This window comes from Ursus arctos, unplaced genomic scaffold (genome assembly GCF_023065955.2).
Source record: "Ursus arctos isolate Adak ecotype North America unplaced genomic scaffold, UrsArc2.0 scaffold_5, whole genome shotgun sequence".
NCBI classification, from domain to species: Eukaryota; Metazoa; Chordata; class Mammalia; order Carnivora; family Ursidae; genus Ursus; species Ursus arctos.
In genome coordinates this window covers 36,082,710-36,104,818 of record NW_026623067.1, presented here as the reverse complement: position 1 = coordinate 36,104,818, position 22,109 = coordinate 36,082,710, and the positions used below count along the sequence as shown (strand labels likewise).

General features: G+C 41.0%; 1 protein-coding gene across 4 annotated transcripts in view; it reads right to left on the bottom strand.

The window, feature by feature from the left end:
• Positions 1-22,109, bottom strand: part of KDM3B (lysine demethylase 3B) — a 63,124-nt gene that overhangs the window by 8,444 nt on the left and 32,571 nt on the right. For all 4 annotated transcript variants that reach the window (XM_057307157.1, XM_057307158.1, XM_026508078.4 and 1 more), the window contains 9 exons: positions 21,730-21,931; positions 17,755-17,969; positions 16,909-17,061; positions 8,853-8,960; positions 6,638-6,765; positions 5,250-5,526; positions 4,257-4,513; positions 1,374-1,640; positions 373-544 (listed from right to left, as the gene is read on the bottom strand). In XM_057307157.1, coding sequence (XP_057163140.1) covers positions 373-544; positions 1,374-1,640; positions 4,257-4,513; positions 5,250-5,526; positions 6,638-6,765; positions 8,853-8,960; positions 16,909-17,061; positions 17,755-17,969; positions 21,730-21,931 — 1,779 coding nt within the window. The remainder of the gene's footprint in view (positions 1-372; positions 545-1,373; positions 1,641-4,256; positions 4,514-5,249; positions 5,527-6,637; positions 6,766-8,852; positions 8,961-16,908; positions 17,062-17,754; positions 17,970-21,729; positions 21,932-22,109) is intronic.

Sequence of the window (22,109 nt, the reverse complement as noted above, 5' to 3'; positions counted from 1 at the left end):
TGGCTGCTGCCTGATTTTTCAGTGACCAAAAGTTTTAGGAGTCTGACTTATTTTCAGATTTGTAACCTGTCATAATGGACTAGGTGGGCTTTGTTTTTCTCACCCACTGCTTTAGTACATGCTATATTTTTCCATCTCACAGGGATTCCAGCCCCATTCCTCAGTGAAAGTGCTCGACACAACCCATAGGAGCATGTGCTTATGCCCAGGTATGCTCTGGGAGCCATGTGCTTGCCAGGAGAGCTACCTCGTTAGCACCAGGACAGAATGTGTGTTCCAACCACCCCCTGAATGTGCCAACAGGATTTAATTTGAGTCCAGGGCAGTACTGGATATACAGAAGCTCAGTCTGCCATTATCAAAGCTACTTACTGCATATGATCTCGAAGCCATCCCAGAAATCCCGAACTTTCACATCGGAAATGATAGCACAGTTCCTGCAGTTCACCAAGTCGACATCCTGGTCTCCAAACTCCTGGCTAAAGGCTTCTGGCTTCCAGAGTTCAGACTTGAGCTTTTTATGTACCCCTGAAACCAGCACTGGCTGTAGAAATAAAAATACCCCAATCAGAACCATTTAGGACTACTTTTAGCTCAGGGCTAAGGGACAGAATAGGAGGTTTCCTGGGGACAACCTCATCTTCTTCATGATGATTTACTGTTTTTAACCAGTTTCAAAATCTCAAGATTTGATCACGGCAGCTGCAGGAAATAGAAACTACTTCTACTCCATCATTATTCTGGATTCTCACGCTGGGAGGCACACCACAGAAATCCCTTCTGTGGCTCCGGCATCTACCACTATTTTGGGGTGAGAGAACAAAAAGCTGACAAATGCACCTTTGAGAATACTTCCTCACATCTAGAATGAAAAATTATCCAGACAATTCTATAACCTCCCCCTTTCTCAAACACCTGCTAAAGTATAAAAATCAGTGTTATCACACTATCATTCAAACTTGTGTGGCCCTGAAATATTTACCTAGAAAAGTACTGCTCACTTCCACCCACCTTCACCTTACCCCTATGTCACACTTGAGGATTTTCCTCTAAAGGTGTCATTAATGGCAGATTACCACTTCACAGAAATTTCAACTGCCGTTTTAAGAACACAGAGCTACACACTATACAGAAATACAGAAATATAAGGAAAGATAAGAAATATATAGAAATATAAGGAACCACGATAGGTATTTAGGAATATCCTGATTTTCTTTGAATCCAAGAAAAATCGAAGTAGCAAGGCTGTCTAAAATGAACTTACTATGTCTCATCTCCCTGGCAAAAAGTTTCCCAGACAGAATTGAAACTATCCTGGCAACTGTGGTGGACAAGCAGCCAGCCGGCCCAGGGAACTACTTATTGTTACTTACCTGGCCTTGCTTCCAACACTCCCGGAAGATCTTCCAATTGTTTTTGTTGCTGGGGTCATGAAGACACAGAAGTCTGCCATCACAGAGCCAGGAGTGAGAGGTATGGGGGTCCAGCACATTTAACCCCATCACCATCTCCTTCACTTCCTTTTGGGTATCAGTCAAGTTACAGGCCCGCTTTGCAGCATCTGAGGTTTTCTTATTTTCTACCACTGAGGCAATGATGTGGTCAAGGAAGTTGGGTAGGCTGGCCTTGTTCTTCACTCCCTGCCACACACAATTCCATCGGGTAAGTCTGACTGAGGCACCATGAGAAGAGCATTCACAAAACTGTTTCCCAGTTGTCTTCACAAGAAGGAGTTCTGATTTACCTCATTAAGTTTCATAAAAGTTAATGAAACACCTTTTGTAATTGAAGGGCGGGGTCTGTTAAGTCACGATCTTAAATCTTCCTGTCTTTCATATTGTGCTTCACGTTTATAAAAGAAAAGTACCGAAAGATCCCCTGTGCCTCAGGAGACTGAGGACCTAAGAAATACTTTGGCATCCAGCCTGGTATTAAGGATTTGCATGGAGACCACAGGGACTGCAAAATACTGTAGTTGAGTGGAAAAGATCATTGATTTTGAAGGTTATAAATTTTTTTTCTCACCACCATGCCCAAGGGATACAATACTTCAATTAAGTAATAAAGTGACTTAACAAGGCAGTGCTTCTTTTAACCAGGGAGTATACCCCAATAAAAGGGTAAACCAAAGTATCCAATTGGAAATGTATATTCCGAAAGAATTCTCCTAATCCCAATTCTTCCCCTGCTTCTCATCCCAGGGAAAAATCTCTCACATGTTGCAGGTGATGGGAAAGCTCAGGCTCAGAAATCAAAGTGACACCTGTAAATGTCACAGAACTGAGAGGGCTTTTGTAAACCTGGTATTCCTATGCCTGAAATATCACTAATCATTATCTGTACAGAGTACATGTGATCATGTAACTTCCTGGGAAAACTAAAAAAGGAAAAGGAGAACTGAGAGAGCCACGTACAAATAAAACAGAGCCAAAAGTAATTTTTTAGAAGTCATGAATCCAAAAAAGAAACAAATAATCCACATTGTACAGGGCTCAACCACCCACAGTTCATCGAATTTCAGCCATTAATCATAAAAAAGAATGACAAGCATGTTTATGTGCTTGCTTGAAATGATCTTGAAGATACTACAAACTGAAAGTGGAAAAGCAGGGTGTAAAACATGTGTGTAAAAAGAGGGGGTACTGTGTATATATATATACAGTAAGGCCCTGAAACAATGATGACTGACCACCAGAGAGGAAAACAGGTAGCTGGGAGATGATGATGGGAAGGAGACTTCTCACTCTATCATTTAAATTTTGTATCTTGTGAATTCCTTCATTCAGTAAAAGCTTACCAAACACCTACTATGTATCAAACTGTGACACTAGTGATTTATAAGTGAATAAAACAGTCAAAACTCCTTTAAGGAGAGGTAAGACAGAAAAGAAACCAAACATGGTAATGAATGCTATGGGAAAAATATGAAGTGCAGGGAAAACAATTATGGAGGATGGGAGTGTGATGGACTTTAAGAAGGGTGATTTAAGAAGAAGAGTTACAGGATGTGACATATCAAGACGGGGGAGACAACAGTGATGATGAAGCAAGCCTGTGGTTACAAGGGAAAGTCTGTTCCAGGTGGAAGAAAAGGACAAATGCAAAGGCTCTGAAGAAGGAGCCTGCCTTGTCATGTTCAAAGAACAAGAAGGTGGGTGTGGCCAGAGCAGCGTGCACAAGGAGAGTGATAGCTGAAATCAGAGAAGTGCAGAGAAGACACACGGAAAGGGCTGGAGCCTTACGGTCCACTGAAAGTACTCTGTTTATACTATGAGAGAAATAGGAAGCCCTTGAAGGACTTTAGGCAGGGCTGACATAAATCACGTCAATGAGATCACTTATATTTTAAAAGAATCACTCTACCTGCTGTGTTGACAACAGACTATAGAGTGGAAAAAGGAAGAAATAAAGGGGACCTGTAAAGAGTTTACTGCAAACACGCAGCAAAGAGTATGTTGGCTCAGACCAGATAGGAAGTGGTAGAGCTAATGAGAAATGGGTGGACTCTGATTACATTTTAAAGATCAAACTGAAAGGATGTGCTGGCAGATTAGATATGAAATGTGAGAGACAGGAGTCCCAAATGACTCCAAGATTTTTGGCCAAGCAATGGCAAGAATGCAGATGCCCATGACCAAGACAGAAAACTAAAGGAGAAGCAGGCTTATGGGCAGAAGATGAGGCAGGAAAGTGGTTTTCATGTGTTAGGTTTGAGGTGTCTATTAGACATCCAAGAGAAGATAGCATGGATATGCTGTCTAGGTTTAAAAAAAAAAAAGCCCATTATTGTCAAGAAAATAGTGATTTCTGCTGACTGAAAATTTTGATGTCTCAATTTCTACTGACTTTTTTTTTTTTTTTTTTTAAAGATTTTATTTATTTATGTGACAGAGAGACAGCCAGCGAGAGAGGGAACACAGCAGGGGAGTGGGAGAGGAAGAAGCAGGCTCCCAGCGGAGGAGCCCGATGTGGGACTTGATCCCAGAACAGCCGGATCACGCCCTGAGCCGAAGGCAGACGCTTAACGACTGCGCTACCCAGGCGCCCCTCAATTTCTACTGACTTCTTAACACGGCACAAAAAGTTCACGATTTAAAACGATCTTGAACATTCCCCAAACCCAATGTAAAGAAAGGTCTTGTCAGCTGGACATACAACGCAGAGAATACAAGTCAACCATATACACTCTAACCCAGTTAGCAGATCTCTGATGGCTCTTCGTTGGAAAAGGCTAGAGTTGTAGAAAGGACACTTACTGCTGAGGATGTAGAGAAGACCGGGGGGAAGGGTATGCCTGTGTCCAAGGGGGTTTGAGGAAGCTTTCCGGGCCCGGAGTGAAGGAGGTCTCGAAGGCTAGAGCCTTCAGTTTTGTTGTTGGAGGCAGTGGGACCCAGTAACAGACTGTTAAAAAGCTTTGGAGTCAACGGAGAGACCTTTGCAGTGGAGTTGAACGAGTCCAGCCCAAAGGGTGAATGAGACTCTTTACTGAGCACCGACCTCAGGGACCCTGCTTCTGTAAGGACATAACCGGGAATAGCATTAGGCATGATAAGGAACATCCAGTAGGCAACTAACCCCTAAAAATCGGCCAAGTGGGAAGGAGTGGGAAGGAGGAGAGACCTTCCCCTCCTCTGATCCCCAAACTACATAGGTTTGTCTGGACCAAGCCTGACCAGGTATGACTATGGCAGGATCATGGCCAAGAAAGCTCTCCTACTTCTCCCTTCCTTTCCCAGATCTGGATTTCAAACTTCCTCTTTTTCCCAACCATCTTTCATCTCCCACACTTGCTAAGACAGTGTTTCTGCAAGGGGGTCTCCAGGACACTTGTAGTGGAATCACCTAGAATGATCATTAAAAATGGAGATTCTTGATCATACTCTAAAAGATTGTTATTTAATAGTTCTGATGGGGCACAGGAATCTGCATTTTTTACAATTCCCCAGATGACTCTTTGTGCCCACTGAAAATCAACCCTGGCTGCCTAACAGAACCCCCTGGAAGCTTATTAAAAATCTTAATACTGGTTCTGACTAAAGAGGTATGGGGCAGAGCCCAGGCATGTGCCTTTTAAAAAAAGCTCCACTTCTAGAAAGAAAATGAAAGAGATTCCCTCATTTTATGTGATTAGCAAGAGAAAGCAAGCAGCATGTTTCATAAATGTGGATGGTAATGTGTGAGTTTGAAGAATTCCAGAATAACTCAAGTGTTCCACCCACAGGCAGGGCAGAGGCTTGTGTTTATCTCACCTTTTGTCTCCTCTTTAGCCTTCTGAGTTGCTAAATCTGCCAACCAGTGCAGGGCAGAAGAGGGGGGAGCTGTGTCAGGGCAAGGGGGCCTGATGGCTTTTAGCTCACTATTGCTATTTGAAGCCGAACTCTCTGCTTTCAGAGACTCATCAGATTTGCTGTCAGTGCTGTCGGCTTTGGGAACATGGTCGGTCTCTGATGTTACGGCTGCAGTTCCTCCTCCGCCTGAGAAGGTGGTTTCACTTCCAGAAGAGGCACTAGGGTTTATGCTAGGAAGCTAAAGCACAAAAGGCCAACATGGTTAGAGTGCTGTCTTTGCAAAGGAAAAAAAGACACATAGTAAGCGCTGCTGACACTGAAAAAGTCTGGGAAAACAATGTGAAACTGTCTCATAAACTGCTACTTCATTCATTCATTAATTTAACATATATTTAAGGAGTCCTACAATGTGATAGAAACTAAGCTTGGTTCTGTGGAAAGAACAGTGAACATAACAATAAATAATACAATGTATTTTACATTTAGCATGCCTAAGGCTCAATTTCTGCAACGGCAAACTGGTGATTAGAATGTGACCTCATAAAGCTGTTCTGAGGATTAAATGAGATCGTATATGCCAAGAGTTTGGTATAGCGTTGGGCACACATAAACGCTTCATAGATATCTGTTTATTGTTCTATTACTGAATTTTCTAGATGACTCGCTCTAATATCTCAAGTCTACTGAAAATATATATTGAGATCCATTAGCCTTAATTCCTGTGCCTTCTACTGACCATGTGTTAGCTGTGTTCCTGGAAAGCCCTTCAAATGTAAGCAGGTAGGGGTGTGTGTGTGTGTGTGTGTGCATGTGTGCATGTGTGTGTTTTTAAAATAGCCTCTTGTTCAAAACAGTTACCATCAAACCGGAATGACCTCCACCTCTGACAGAGCAATGAGCAAACCACTGCCTCTCTGGAGGCCTGGGATTGTTTTCAGGGTAGAATGATCCCAGCTCAGCAGGCCAATCTTCATGTTTCTGTCCTCAGTACCTAACATGACAAGGACAGGGACCATGCACACAGATAGGACTGCCTTCCTCGTAACATTTTCTATACTTCTCACCTATACAAGGACCCTGAAGTATAAATCTTGACAAGATGTAGAGAATTTCTTTGGGCTATTTATCAATCCAGCCCGAACTGGTTTTAAAGATGAATGAAGAGAAACTCATACCAGGCAGACGGAATTCAAATCCCTTAACTTTTGGGGCTCCCTCTAGAAACACTTCTCCATCCCCTAATTCCTCAGGTATCCTACAGTAGCCTAGGACAACACAGGTGAAAATGGGGCATTTCCTGGTACTAAGAAGTGAAGTTTCTCTCACTTACACCCACCCATACACTTTACCTGTGACATGCCATTGGTGACAGCAGGTCTCAACACAGATTTGTTCTGCCGACTAATACAAGGGCAGTTTGCTTTTATTCCCCACTTGCCCCGGGCAGCATGTACCATGTCTCCAATATTGTAAAGAGCTGGAAGAAAGACAGCAACAACAAAAGCCTCAGAATGTTTTACGTGCCAGGTATTGTGCTAAGGATTTCATTTACATTATCTTTTTTTTTTTTTTTTTTTTTTTTTAAAGATTTTATTTATCTATTTGACAGAGATAGAGACAGCCAGGGAGAGAGGGAACACAAGCAGGGGGAGTGGGAGAGGAAGAAGCAGGCTCATAGCGGAGGAGCCTGATGTGGGGCTCGATCCCATAACGCCAGGATCACGCCCTGAGCCGAAGGCAGACGCCTAACCGCTGTGCCACCCAGGCGCCCCTCATTTACATTATCTTCCTCAACTCTTACCACATTTCAATGAGGTAGTAGCTTTTACCCTCAAGTTTTTTTTAAAAATATTTTATTATTTATTATTTTTTAATTTATTATTTTTTTTTACGATTTTATTTATTTGACAGAGTGCATAAGCAGGGGGAGCGGCAGGCAGAGGGAGAGGGAGAAGCAGGCTCCCTGCTGAGCAGAGAGCCTAACGTGGGGCTTAATCCTAGGATCCCTGGATCATGACCTGAGCCCAAAGCAGACACTTAACCAATGAGCCACCCAGGCGCCCCTAAATTTATTTTTTAAGTAGGCTCTACACGCAGACCTCAAGACCCTGGGATCAAGAGTCGCATGTTCTACCGACTGAACCAGCCAGGCACCCCTACAGACTGTATTTTTTAAGTAATCACTACACCCAATATAGGGCTCAAAACTCACAACCCCAAGATCAAGAGTCGTACACTCCACCAACTAAGCCAGCCAGGCGCCCCATACTCTAAATTTTTGATGATGAAACTGATACTCAGAGAAGTTTACGTCATTTGCTCAAGCACACGTAGTTGGTAAATGGAAGTACTAATAGTTTAATCGAGGTATACCTAGCCCTAAATTTCTGTGCACTTTTAACTACTAAGCTACACTCCCTCTTCTAGTAAACATTAACAAGGTGACCTGCAGGAGAAACTCTAGTGGTAGATTCCTTAATGCTCAAGAGCATGTAAACATTTTGAATTGTATACTTGAGATTTATAGAGGTTATATCTAACAAAAAAGAATATGTGGAGAAAAAAACAGACCAATGTAAACTTAACATGAACATTAATTTTTTTTATTATTATTTTTAAAGATTTTATTTATTTATTTGAAAGAGAGAGAGGCAGCAAGAGACGGAACACAAGCAGGGGGAGTGGGAGAGGGAGAAGCAGGCTTCCCGATGCGGGGCTCGATCCCAGAACGCTGGGATCATGACCTGAGCCAAAGGCAGACGCTTAATGACTGAGCCACCCAGACGCCCCTTAACATGAACATTTAACCAATGCTTAGATCAGCAGGGAGCAGGCATCCTACCAGTGCACTGAGGGAACCCTTCTCCTTGGAAGCACTGGGGTATAAGGATCCAAAGAGGGCCCCTGCCACAGCAGAGGAGAATATAGATAGCACATGGACCTTCTTCAATGTGTATGTGTTATCGGAAGCATGGAAGCTGGAAACAGACTTTTTTGGAGGAATCACTGAAGTAAACTGGGACTGTGACATAAACATGACCATTCATTCCTACTGTCAAGCTGCCTTCTTCATGTATTCAAGAGGTATGATTAGCTTTGGCTGGATTTTTACAAACCTAAAATCAAAGGTCTTTCTGGAAGCATGTGGTACTTTCTCTATTCTGATCCTGCCAACCACAGGAATGTAAAATATTATGTGGAAAAGTAACCAACTTCTCCAACCAGAAAGGTGAGGCAAAGTATGTGCACTGGCTGCGTAAAATTTAACACATATCTAACAATTCAAACTGTCAGAACAACCTGCAGAGGCTTAAGAAAAATCAGGCCGAGATAAACCATTTAGCTGTATTTTATGGTATGTGAATTATACCTCAGTTAAATTAAAAACACTTTTTCCCCCACTGAAATTTTTTTACTTTTAATATTTGTTTTAAAAGTTTTATTTACGTAATCTCTACACACAATGTGGGGCTCAAACTCACAACCCGAAATCAGGAGCCACCACAGAGTTAGTTGAGCTAGCCAGGAGCCCCTTTCACCAAATTTAAAAAAGAACTCCCTTACCTGTGCCAGGGATGATCTGTGTGGGCATGAGATTCTCTGGTTCATGGGACTGCCCCTTTGCACACTTCAACCAGGAGAAAACCTCTTCATCACCCATCTCTTCTGTCTCTGAAACAGAAATGAAATGACTTCATTTATTTTACGAGGGTCACAAGATGTATCCTTCTTAGTGAGTCAGAGTTTCAGATCCTAAAGGCCAATTTTCTCATGGGCCAGAGAAGGTAACAATTAACTTTTAAAAAATCTGCTTCACTGTTTTGTTATTTATTGTTTATCTACATACAAAAATTCAACAATTTAAAGTGTGTACTTCAATGAATTTTGACAGATGTATACAACTGCATAAACACTACCACCATCATGATATAGAACATTTCCATCTCCCTTCCTGACGTCCCCTCAAGTCCTTTGCTTGTGGTCAAAAGCCTTTTCTCAACCTCTGGCCACCACCGATCAACTTTCTAATACTAACATTTTGCTTTTTCTAGAATTTCATATAACTGGAAGCATACAGTATATAGTCATTTGTGCTGGGTTTCTTTCATATAGCATGATTTGAGATTTATACATATTGTTCATGTATCAGTAATTCATTCCTTTTTATGGCTGAGTATTATTCCATGGTATGGAGAGAGAGAGAGATATATATATCTCACTCATTCACCAGCCGGTGAGCAGATGGATTGTTTCCAGTTTGGGGCTATTATGAATAAAGCTGCTATAGACATACAAGTACAATCCTTTGTGTGGGCACATTTCCATTTCTCTCACAAATACCTAGAAGTGGGATGCTGGGTCATATGGTACACTTATGTTTAAATTTATAAATGGCCATACAAGTTTTCCAAAGTGATGGAGCCAATTTGCATTCCTACCAGCAATTTTAAGAGTTCTAGTTCTTCCACATCCTTGGCAACACTTGATACTGTCAGTTTCTAAAATTCTAGTGTTCCAAGTGGATGTAGGGATTTTTCATTATGGTCTTAATTTTCCGTTGATCTATCTTCTTTGATATAGTATCTGTTCAAATCTTTTGCTCATGTAAAAACTGGGTTATCTTCCGATTGAGTTGTAAGAGGTCTTTATGGTGGATTCAAGTCCTTTAACAAATATGGGATCAGCCAATCTTTTCTCCCAACCTGTGGCTTATTTAAGACTGTCTTTTGAAGAGCAAAAGCTTTCAAATTTGATGGTAATTTTTTCTTTTGCTTTTTGTGTCCTATCTAAAAAATACTTATCCAACCCAAGGACACAAAGATCTTCTATTTTTTCTTCAAGAGGTTTTATAGTTTTAGTTTTTATGTTTAGGCCTATGATTTACTTAAGAGTTAACTTTTAATATACGACATGAGTAAAAATTAATTTATTTTATTTGAGTACAGATACAGAATTATTCCAGTACCATTTGTTGAAAGAACTATCTTTTCCCCACTAAATTATTTTGACACCTTTGTCAACTAATCAGTTGATTATATATGTGTGTATATCTCTGTTCTACTGTATTACCACAGTGCCTTGATTCCTGTAGCTTTATAATAACTCTTAAAATGAAGTAGTATAAATCCTCCAACTGCCTTCTTTTTCAAAATTGTTTTGATTATTCTAGCCCTTTGAATTTCATATAAATTTTAGTACCAGCTTGTCAATTTCTACAAAAACGTCTACTGGGATTTTGATTTCATTACATGAATAGGTTAATTTGGAAGAAATGACATCTTAGTACACAATCTTCTTTCCATGAATATGGCACATCTCTGCATTTATTTTTTTTTTCATTTTTTTCAGCAATATGTTATAGTTTTCAGTGTATGTGTTTTTTGCATTTTGACTAAATTTATCTCTACACAATTCATGTTTTTTTGATGCTACCATAAATGATACTGATTTAATAATTCAAATTCTGGGGTTCCTAGGTGGCTCAATTAGTTGAGTGTCTGTCTTCGGCTTGGAGCATGATCCTGGGGTCCTGGGACTGAGGCCCATGTTGAGCTCTCTGTTCAGCTAGAAGCCTGCTTCTCCCTGTCCTTCTGCCTGCTTATGCTCTCTGACAACTAAATAAATAAAATTTAAAAACAAATTCTAATTCCAATTGCTCATTGAGAGCATATAGAAATAGAATTGATTTTTATTACGTTGAGTTTGTCCTGCACTCTTGCTAAACTCACATTTTAGTTCTTGTAGCTTTTTTTAGATTTCTTGAGGTTTTCTTTTTTTTTTCTTTGAAGTTTTTTTGTTTTTGATTTTTTGTCTTTTTTAAAAAATAATCTCTATATCTGGGGTGCCTGGCTGGCTCAGTCAGTAGAACACATGACTCTTGAAGGTGACTCTTGGGCTGTGAGTGCAAGCCCCACAGTGGGTGTAGAGATTACATAAAAATAAAATCTTAGAAAAAAAAAAAAAGACTACAAAGTTAAAAAAACAAAAACAAATACAAATCTCTACACCCAGCGCGGGGAATGAACCCATTACCCTGAGATCAAGAGTCACACCCTCTTCCAACTGGGCCAGCCAGGCACTCTACTTGGTATTTTCTATATAGATGATCATGTCACCTGGAAATAAAAAAACATTTTACTTTGTTCTAGTCTATATGCCTTTTTTGGGGGGGGGGTATGCTTTTATTTCTTCATGTGGACTAGTAACTCCAGCTCAATGTTAAATAGAAGTTGTGAAAAGCAGACACCTTGCTTTGCTCCTGATCTCAGGGAGAAAAATTCAGTCTTTAGCATTACGTAAGATGTTCCTACCTGTATCTAGGTTCATTTTATCACTCCCTTAAAAGACCTTTTTAGACATTTTTTTTTTTGTAACTGTGCTACCCACCTCAAGAAAACTGAATATAAGATATACTGTGTTTCTGTTTATTTGTCCCGTTTTTTGTTTCATTTTCCTCCGCCTTTTGAATTAACTGCTTTTTTATGATTTGATTTTGTCTCTACTTTTGACTTATTAGCTACATATACCTGTTTGCTACTGTTTGCTCTAGGTCTGTGGTATCTCTAACTCAGCACAGTCTATCTTCAAATATTATACCACTCTTCACTTTATTTCCCTTCCTTCCTTTTGCGCTGTTCCTACATACTTTAATTTCACATACAGTATAATCCCCACACTATATTGCTACTTTTCCTCTAAACAACTATCTTTTAAAAAAGATTAAAAATAGGAAAAATTTACATTCCTACATTTATCATGTGGGAAGTTTTTCATTCCTTTGTGTAAATCCAAATTCCCTTACTGTATCAATTTTTCCCCTGAATAACTACCTTTGACTGTGAACCTGGTGGGGATGATTTCTATCAGCTTTTCTTGATCTGAAAAACTATTTCACTCTCGTTTTTGAAAGGTATTTTCAGTAGGTATGAATTTCAGGTTAAAAGGATTGCTTTCAGCGCTTGTGAAGACGTTCCATTGTCTTCGGGTAAACAGGGTTTCTGACAAGTTGGCTGTCATTCTTATCTTTGTTACTTCGTATATAATGTGTTTTTTTTTCCCTCCTGTGATTTTCAGATTCTCTCTTTATCAATGCTTTTCAGTAAGGTGGGTTATGATATGCTTTGGGTGGTTTTCTTAATGCTTCCTCTGTTTGAGATTAATTGTTGGATTTGTGGTTTTATAGCTTTTTCATCAAATTTGGAAAATTTATGGCTTTATTTGTTCAGATATTTTTTGTATCTGCCCTCCTGCTGTTTCTCTTTCTGGAACTCCCAACAATTATATGTTTAGTAGACTGCCTGATATTTCCTATACTTCAACAAGGCACTCTTCAATTTATAAGTTTAAGTCCTCCTTCTCTCTGTGCTTAGTTTTGGTTTCTATTGTTATGTCTAACTTCAGTTTCTTCTGCAGTGTCTAATTTGCCATCATCCCACCTAGTGGGATATTTTTTGAGATATTTTTCAGCCCTAGGTGATTCACTTGGGTCCCTTATGTATTCTGCTTCTCTACTCATCATGTTCATGTCTCCCTTTATGTCTTTCAATATATTTATATCATTTATAATAGCAGCTTTAAGGTCCTTTTACAGTTAATTCTACCATGACTGTCATTTCTGGATTTGTTTCTATTGATGGTTTCTTTCCCCCGGAATATTGGTCATATTATCCTGCTTTTTTGCATACCTGATTACTTTTATTTAAAAAATTTTATTACTGAGGTGTAGCTGACATATAGTTGGTATAACTGAAGTAGTTTCAGGTTTACAACATAGTGATTTGACAATTCTATACATTAATCAATGCTCCTCATGATAAATGTAGTTGCCACCTGTCGGCATACGATGGTATTACAACATTAATGACTATATTGCCTGTGCCATACCTTTCATCCCTGTGACTTACTTATTTTATCACTGGAACTCTGTACCTCTTAACCCTCTCACCTATTTTGCTCACCTCCACTGCTTCCCCTCAGGCAATCACTAGTCTGTTCTCTGCATTGATTTATGAGTTTACTTGTTTGTTTGTTTGGTTTTTTACTTTTATTTTTTTAGAGAGAGAGCAAGCGAGAGTGTGAGAGTGGGGGTGGGAGGAGGGACAAAGGGAGAGGGAGAATCTTAAGCAGGATCCAAGCCCAGTGTAGAGCCTGATGTGGGGCTCAATCTCATGATCCTGAGATCATAACCTGAGCTGAAATCAAGAGTTGGAAGCTTAACTGACTGAGACACCCAGGTGGCCCTTTGTTATTTTTTAATTAAAAAAATTTTTTTTAAAGTAGTCCCTATGCCCATTGTGGGGCTTGAACTCACGTTCCCAAGATCAAGACTCACATGCTCTACTGATTGAGCCAGCCAGGTGCCCATTTTGTTTTTTAGATTCCACACATAAGTGAAAAATATGGTATCTTTCTCTGACTTATTTCACTTAGCGCAATACCCTTGAAGTCCATCCATGTTACTGCAAGTGGCAAAATGTCCTTTTTTATGACAGAGTAGTATTTCATCGTGTGTATAGAGGTGTACAGGTGTATATACACCCCCATCTTCTTTATCCATCCATCTACCAATGGACATTTGGGTTGCTTCCATATCTTGCCTATTGTAAACAGCAATTCAGTAAACATTGGGGTGCATCTTTTTGAACTGTGCTTCCATTTTCTTTGGGTAAATACCCAGTAGTGTAATTACTAGATCACATTTATATATTTAATTTTTTTGAGGGACCTCCATACTGTTTTCCACAGTGACTACATCAATTCACATTCCCACCAATAGCGCACGAGGGTTCCTTTTTCTCCATCCTTCCTAATACTTGTTATTTCTTGTCTTTTTCATACTAGCCATTCTGGCACATGTGACGTAGGATCTTGTGGTTTTGGTCTGCATTTACCTGATGAGAATAATGTGGAACATGTCTTCACGTGTCTGTTGGCCATCTGTATGCCTTCTTTGAAAGAATGTCTATGCAGGTCCTCTGCCCATTTTTTAACCAGAAAGGTTATTTTTTGGCATTGAGTTGTTCTCTATATAGTTTGGATATTAACCCTTTATTGGATATAACACTTGCAAATATCTTCTTCCATTCAGAAGGCTGCCTTTTCGTTTTGTTGATGGTTTGCTTTGCTGGAAAAGCTTTTTATTTTGGTATAGTCCCAACAGTTTATTTTTCGTTTGTTTCCCTTGCCTGAGGAGACATATCCAGAAAAATGCTTCTAAGGCCAATGCCCAAGAGATTACTGCCTGTGTTTTCTTACAGGTGTTTTATGGTTTTGGGTCTCACATTTATTTAATCCATTTTGAGTTTATTTTTGTGTATGATGTAAGAGAGTGGTACAGTTTCATTCCTTTGCGATTAGCTGTCCAGTTTTCCCAGCACCATTTACCAAAGAGACTCATGCCTGATTATTTTTTCTTTTTATCCCTAGTGTGGGGGTCAAACTCACAACCCTGAGATCAAGAGTTGCATGCTCTGCTGACTGAGCCAGTCAGGTGCCCCCTGATTATTCATTACTGAATGCAGAGTTTTTTGACTTTAATGTTTCAGAGTACTGGATTTTGGTGTAATCCTTGAAAGAATGTTTGGTTTTAGTCTGGTGCATAGTTAAGCAGCCTGCAGATCAGTCTGATCCTTCCAAGGCTTGCTTTACACTGCGTTATCCCCAGAGCAGCCTGTATTCTGGGACTACGTTAGTCCCACTGTCAAGGTGTGACCCTTCTGGACTCTACCCAGTGTCTTTCCACTCTGGCTGATAGCAATACAAATGGTAAGTTCTGGAAATTATTAACTCAATTGCTTTCTGAAGGTTCCTTTTTGGGCCTCACAGAGTTTTACCTCATCTATGTGCAGATCACTATATAGCCAAAAACTGAGGTGACCTCTCTGCAGACCGCTGGTGTTCTCTCTGTGCAGCTCTAACGTCTTTAGCACTCTGCCTTACTCTCCTCAGACTCTGATCTCTGTCTCAGCTCAGTGACATTGCCAGACTGTTTTAGATGCTCTTCCATCTACTGCAGTCTGTCTACTGCAGGCAATAAACTGGAGAAAGTGTAGGATTTGCCTTGTTTCTTCCCTTCTCTTAGACATCACAGACTCATGCTGCCTGTCCAATGTCTAAAACCGTGGTTTCATATATTTAGTCTGGTTTTCTTGTTTATGGCAGGAGGGCAATTCCTGTAGAAGTTAATTTTTCATGGGCAGAAGTGGAAGATCTAATAGCTACATGACACACAGTGCGTAGTGGATGTCAGGCCCTGTGCTAACCACTTTAAATACAGTATCTCATATAATTCTCACAACAGTGCTGTGAGAGAAGTACTCATATTACCCTTGTTTTATAGATAAGGAAACTGAGGCTCTGAGGGATTAAGAAACTAACCCAAGATACCACAGTTGGTGTAATAAGATGTGAAAGTAGTTTTCAAATCCCAGTAGCATAAGCTCTAAATGACTGTGTTCCAGTGGTTGCACAATATCTCTGAAGAGGGAAGAATGAGGAGGTTAAGGGGCAAGAAGGTTTTTGGATAAGTAGTAAGATACCGCAAGGACAAAAGGAAGCAAAAGATTTGAACAGTCATTTTTCCAAGATAAACAGAGAGCTAATAACCACACGGAAAGATGCTCAACACAATTAGTCATCAGAGAAATGTAAATCAAAATCACACAATGAGATACGGACTCCCTCCTAGCCACTATGATGGCTATCGCCAAAAAGGCAAACAGTAAGTGTTGGCAAAGGGCGGAAAAACTGGAACCCTTGTGCACTGCTGGTGGGATTATAGAATGACGCGTAGCTACTTTGGAATACAATTTGACAGCTCCTGAAAGGGTAGTAACTGCCATATAGCCCATCAATTCTACTCTAAGCATATACTCAAAAGAAATGAAAACCTATGTTCACACAAAAAACCTGTACACAAATATTCATAGTACTTTTCATAATAGCTCAAAATGGAAACAACCTACATGTTCATCGACTACTGAATGGATAAACAAAATGTAGTATATCCATACAACGGAATATTATCTGGCAATACAAAAGAATGAGTTAATGATATGCGCTATAACATGCATGAAGCTTTAAAACAGTACGCTAAAGTGAAAGAGGTCAAAGAAGGCTAAATATTGTATGATTCCATTTACAGGATGTGTACAGAACAGGTAAACCTACAGAGATGAGACAGTAAATCGATTAATGGTTACCAAGGGCTGAGCAGAGGGAGAAATACTGAGTTATTGCTAACGCATACAACATTTCTTTTTTAGAGCAACCACAGTGAAATCTGATAGTGGAAATGGTCGCATAACCTTGAGAATACACTAAAAACTTTTGAATTGTACACTTTAAGAGGGTGAATTTTAGAGCATGTGAATTGTATCTCAATAAAGATGTTATTAAAAGAAGGAAAAACACAACAAGGGAAGGTGAAGAATAACCCTTCTTGGCTTCTTCTAGCCCACCCAGTTAGGCTGGAATATTGGCAATTGTTAAGGCCTCACAATGCAACAAAAATGAGGGAAGATAAGCAGTTCAAGAGGGGGCACAAACCCATTCTGGCTTCAAGTCCCATTCCTCCAATGACAGGTTACCTTTAGAACTGAACAGGACAATATTTGCTCACCACTGCGTGGACGGCTTTTTCTGAGCCTGTAACAGTCAAGGCAGACCCCAAATCCACATTTGCGACAAACCCAGTGGATGTTGAAGAGAGTTGTTTCACATACATCACACATCTCCCGTACACCACGCACCGCTCGCTTCCATGCCACTTTCTCTGGTGGAAAGAGGAAGAGGAATACTGTTGGCATTGATCACTGTGAATAACAGGAGAAGACCCCAGATCTACTGATTGCTACTCAAATTGTTTTGTCCAGTAATAAAACTCAAAGATGTAAGAAGTTAGTGTTTCTACAAATGTTAAGAGAAAGAAAACACGTGGAATCGCTAATATTTCTGAACAAGTGTCAATGAAAATAAATGCTACATGTTGTTACTTAATGTAAAAATTTCGATTTGGGGGAGTTTGAAGCAAGAGGATTCTTCACTTGAAATGTAGAGAATAATTTCGTAGAATTTTCCTTGGTGTAGAAACAGGGTACAGCATCTCACAGACGTGAAATATCATAAATGTCTGAGTAATGGTAGGTTCTAGGTGTGAAACATGGTACCCAGTAGCACTTCATCTATTCACAGACTAAACAATACCACTTACTAATACAAATTGGCTCAAAGCAAACTGAAAATATTCAGAGTAACCCAAGCCCAGACAGGGATCAAGGAAGGAATGAGGTCTGTTGGATACAGTTAGGCCCTTAGCTACTTAGTTTGCTACAAACAAAAGTCTTATCAGTCTTAATTCATCCACAGAAAATGCCATCTGCCACTTCTACCACTCCTCCTTTAAGCAACAGAAAATGAAAAGTTCTCAGGCAGGAGTGCCTGGAAAAGAAGCAAGAGGGTATCTTACGGTGTGGCTCCACCATCATCATGGCCTCCTTCTCGGACATCACAAGCTGGCAGAACTGGTCCCCAACGTTGGCCAGGATATATTTTGAGGTCTCTAGGTCTATCCCTTCTGCTAGGGAGGAAGAGGGAATCCACAGGTTCATGGCATCAGGGTCACTTTGCTGGGGACTCAGAAACCCCTCCACACGGAGCACCCCCTTCCGAGTGAAGATCAACCTGAGATAGAAAGGTAGATAACTAAATACACAGTAAACAGCAGCAGCCATGCAAACTAACACACACCTAAAACCCTAGGAGCAAAGAACATTAGGTGAGACTTAAAAGCAATCAGGGTGCATTAAGAATTTTCACCCTGGAGGGCACCTGGCTGGCTCAGTTGGAAGGGCATCCAAATCTTATCCTTGGGGTTGCAAGTTCAATCCCCAAACTGAATGTAGACATATTTAAAACAAAAAACAAAAAACAAAAAACAAAAACAACTTCCACTCTATTTGACCAACACAGTATGCATTTTCTGCACTAGCAGAAAGGCTTGTGAACACTTAGTATGTCTGTGTTCTTTAAAAGGCTGTCCTCAGGGGACTCCTGGGTGGCTCAGTTAGTTAAGCATTTGCCTTCAGCTCAGGTCATGATCCCAGGGTCCTGGAATTGAGTCCTGCATTGGGCTCCTTGCTCAGAGGGGAGCCTGCTTCTCTCTCTTCCTGCTGCTCCCCCTGCTTGTGCTCATGCTCTCTCTGACAAACAAATAAATAAAATCTGTATTAAAAAAAAAAACAAAAAACTGTTCTCAGAAATGCCTTTCAGTTTCTCTATTCGCCTGTTCCACATGTGCACCCACACCACTGAACGTGACCAGAGGAAAATAGCCATGTCCACTGTCACACTTGAAATTCATGTCTACCTACGTAGGGTGAGCCCTTCATGTTGCCTCCCAGTCACAACAGATTCCTGGTGCACACTCCCTCCCCTAGATGCCTTTTTCATATCCTCACCTCTCTTTTCTAACCTCTAGTATAATCTTCCCCAAGAGGACCTTGCTATGTATTGCACTGAGACAAAATACAAAGAGCCAGAAGAGATGTCCCACAAGTTCCCCCGACCATACTACCAGGCCTTCCTGCAATTGGGCCCACGTTCCAGCTGACCTGCTGCTGCTCGGAATGAACTAGGTCCCAGCCAAGATCTCCCTCTCCACCTATGCTCTACATCCTATCCTCCTGCATAGGCATCACACCACATATTCTCTTTTCTATATCATCTATTTTCTTCCCTACTGAATCACTCCTGCTATAAACTTGCTATCTCAAAAATCCTCTAAAAAATTTCTATCTCAAAAATCCTCTCAATCCCACGCCCCCCTCCATTTATCTGTTTGTAAGAGCAACATTTGAGAGTTTTCTATACTAACTGTCACCAGTTCCTCTTCCCTTTTATTTTATCTTCATCCACTCTGATCAGGCTTTCCCTCACCAACACACCAAAACTGTTTTTGACAAGATCATTCCTCCCCATTAAATCCAATGGTCACTTTCAGTCCTCATCTGACCTGACTCAATCCCCAGTATTTGCCACAGTTCATTATTCCTTTCTGGAAATACTTTCTTCACTTGCCTTCCAGGACAGCTTACTGGCTGTTCTTTCTCAACCTCCTTTCCTAGCTCCTCCTCTTCTTTCCAGTCTCTCAATGTTGGAGAACTCCAGGATTTGTCCTAGGAATGCTTCTCTTCTCTATCTACACCTGGACTCCTTCCATGATCTCAAGGAGACACACAGCTTTAAATACCTGGTGACATCCAAATTTTTAACCTCCTGTCTAGACTTTTCCCTTCAACTTGAGAGTCGAGCTTCCAGCTGCCCTTTCAACATCTCCATCCTGAAATCTAACAGGCATCACAAATTTAACAAGCCCAAATTAAAAGTTCCCATTTTCTTCCCCAAACCTGCCTTTCCCTCAGAAATCTCCTAATCAGTAAATGGCAATTCCATTCTTCAGTTTTTAGGTCAAAAGCTGCAGAATCATCTTTGACTCCATTCCTTCTTTCGTACTCCTCATCTAATTCATCAGAAAATCATCTGAGTTCTCCCTTCAAAATATACCCCCACCTTTTTTAAAGATTTTATTTACTTATTTGACAGAGAGAGAGGGAGGGGGAGAGAGAGCACAAGCAGGGGGAGTGGCAGGCAGAGGAGAGGAAGAATCAGACTCCCTGCTGAGCAGGCAGCCAAAGGTGAGGCTCAATCCCAGGACCCTGGGATCGTGACCTGAGCCAAAGGCAAATGCTTAACTAACCGGGCCACCCAGGGACCCACTCAAAATATATCCTTAATCCAACCAGACTCATCACTTCCATCACTAGGCCACCATCATTTCTCACCTGGATAGTTCCAACAGCCTCCTAATTTCTCCATGTTTCTGCCTTTGCCTCAATACAATCTATTCTCAAGAAGGCAGTTACAGTGATCCTTTAAAACATTCCTTAGTGTCACTCATCAGCTCAAAACCTCCATTCTCTTTCAGTACAAAAGCGAAGGCCCTTGGAGTATTCCTTGAAAATATGGATCCACTGTTAACTCTGTGACCTCAACTCCCCTGCCCTCACTCTAGCTTTGAGCTACCCTAGCTCCACAAACACACCAGGAATATTCCAGCCTTCGGACAGTTGCTCTTGTGCCCTCCACCTGGAAGACTTGTCTCCCAGAAAAATGTGAGGACCATTCCCTTACCTCCTTTAGGTCTTTACTCAAATCTCGCTTTCTCAAATCATCATATTTAAACTGTAGCCTCTCTAACCTCCCCTTACTTCAATCCTCTCTCCTGTCTTTATTTTTCTCATAGTTATTATCAGCTAACATGCCAAATATTTAATCTTTTTTGCTTTTTTATTGTCTGTCTCCTCAGGAAACCTCTCAAGGTCTGGATCTTTATCATTTTATTTTTATTTTTTAAAGATTTTATTTATTTACTGGACAGAGAGAGACACAGCAAGAGAGGGAACACCAGCAGGGGGATTGGGAGAGGGAGAAGCAGGCTTCCCACTGAGCAGGGAGCCCGACGCGGGGCTTGATCCCAGGACCCTGGGCCAAAGGCAGACGCTTAATGACTGAGCCACCCAGGCGCCCCTGGATCTTTATGGTTTTATACACCATTTAACCCTCAATGCCCACCACAATGTCTGGCTCACAATAAGTGCTCAGTAAATATTTGCTGAATGAGTGAATCCACACTATGTGGATAAACTATTTAGATTTATTTTATTTATTTTTAAAAGATTTTATTTATTTGATAGAGAGACAGCCAGCGAGAGAGGGAACACAAGCAGGGTGAGTGGGAGAGGAAGAAGCAGGCTCCCAGCAGAGGAGCCTGATGTGGGGCTCGATCCCAGGACTCTGGGATCATGCCCTGAGCCTAAGGCAGACGCTTAACGCCTGAGCCACCCTAATTTAGATTTATTTTAAAAATGAAGAATTCTTGAAAGATCATTTAGGAGAAATTCTTCTAAGTTTATCAAGCAGAAGAAAAGTGACTAAATATCTGTTGTTTGGTAAAAGCAGGGGACATTCCCAGGATTTTTGCCAGTTATCTCTATTTCAAAGACACTTCCCATCATGTCCTAATCTTCCTTCCCCTTCTCTCAGAGACTCAAGCTCCTTTAGCAGCAAAAAGTGGTCAGGCAGATCCATACTACAACATGGCATCCTTTTGCTTACACCACTGGTTTCAAATGGAACCCAAGTTAGGAATAACTCAATGAAGCTCAGGGGCCAGCAGCTGAGACTGTTCAATTCCCTAGGGACAAAGCCACAAGTCACTTCACAATCTCAACACACCTGAGTGGTTCCTATGGCGGAGACTCAGAGCAAAGGGGTCAAGGAAAACAAGGAAAAGGTATGAGATAGGCTTACAGATTCAGAGAAAGAGTGGGAGTTACCAACTACTCATGGAAACCGGGAAGGAGACAGAGACGGGTTTGGGTACCTCCGGAAGTGAAAGAAGCGGCAGGCCACAGTGGAATCATCTTGCTCCTGTTCTTTAAACTTCCGATACCGCTCCAGGCGGCACTCCCGACACTTGTGCAGGTGAGGGGCTACATTGATGCAGGACCCATCCTGCAGGAAGGGCTCTCCAGACTGCTTCAGCTTCTTCACCTTGCTCACATCCTTCAGCACTGATTGGCCAACTGTGGCAAGGGAAGGGGGAGAAATGGCTGGTCATGATTGGTATTAATGAGACCCAGTAACGTGATCCTCCTAGGGACGCATTCTTGTCCTGACCTGGCTCATTCCCCCTTGCCATGGCTGGGCTTGTGCCTATCAGGTCCACCCTTGAGAGAAAGGGAGGGAACAAAGAGGCTTCAA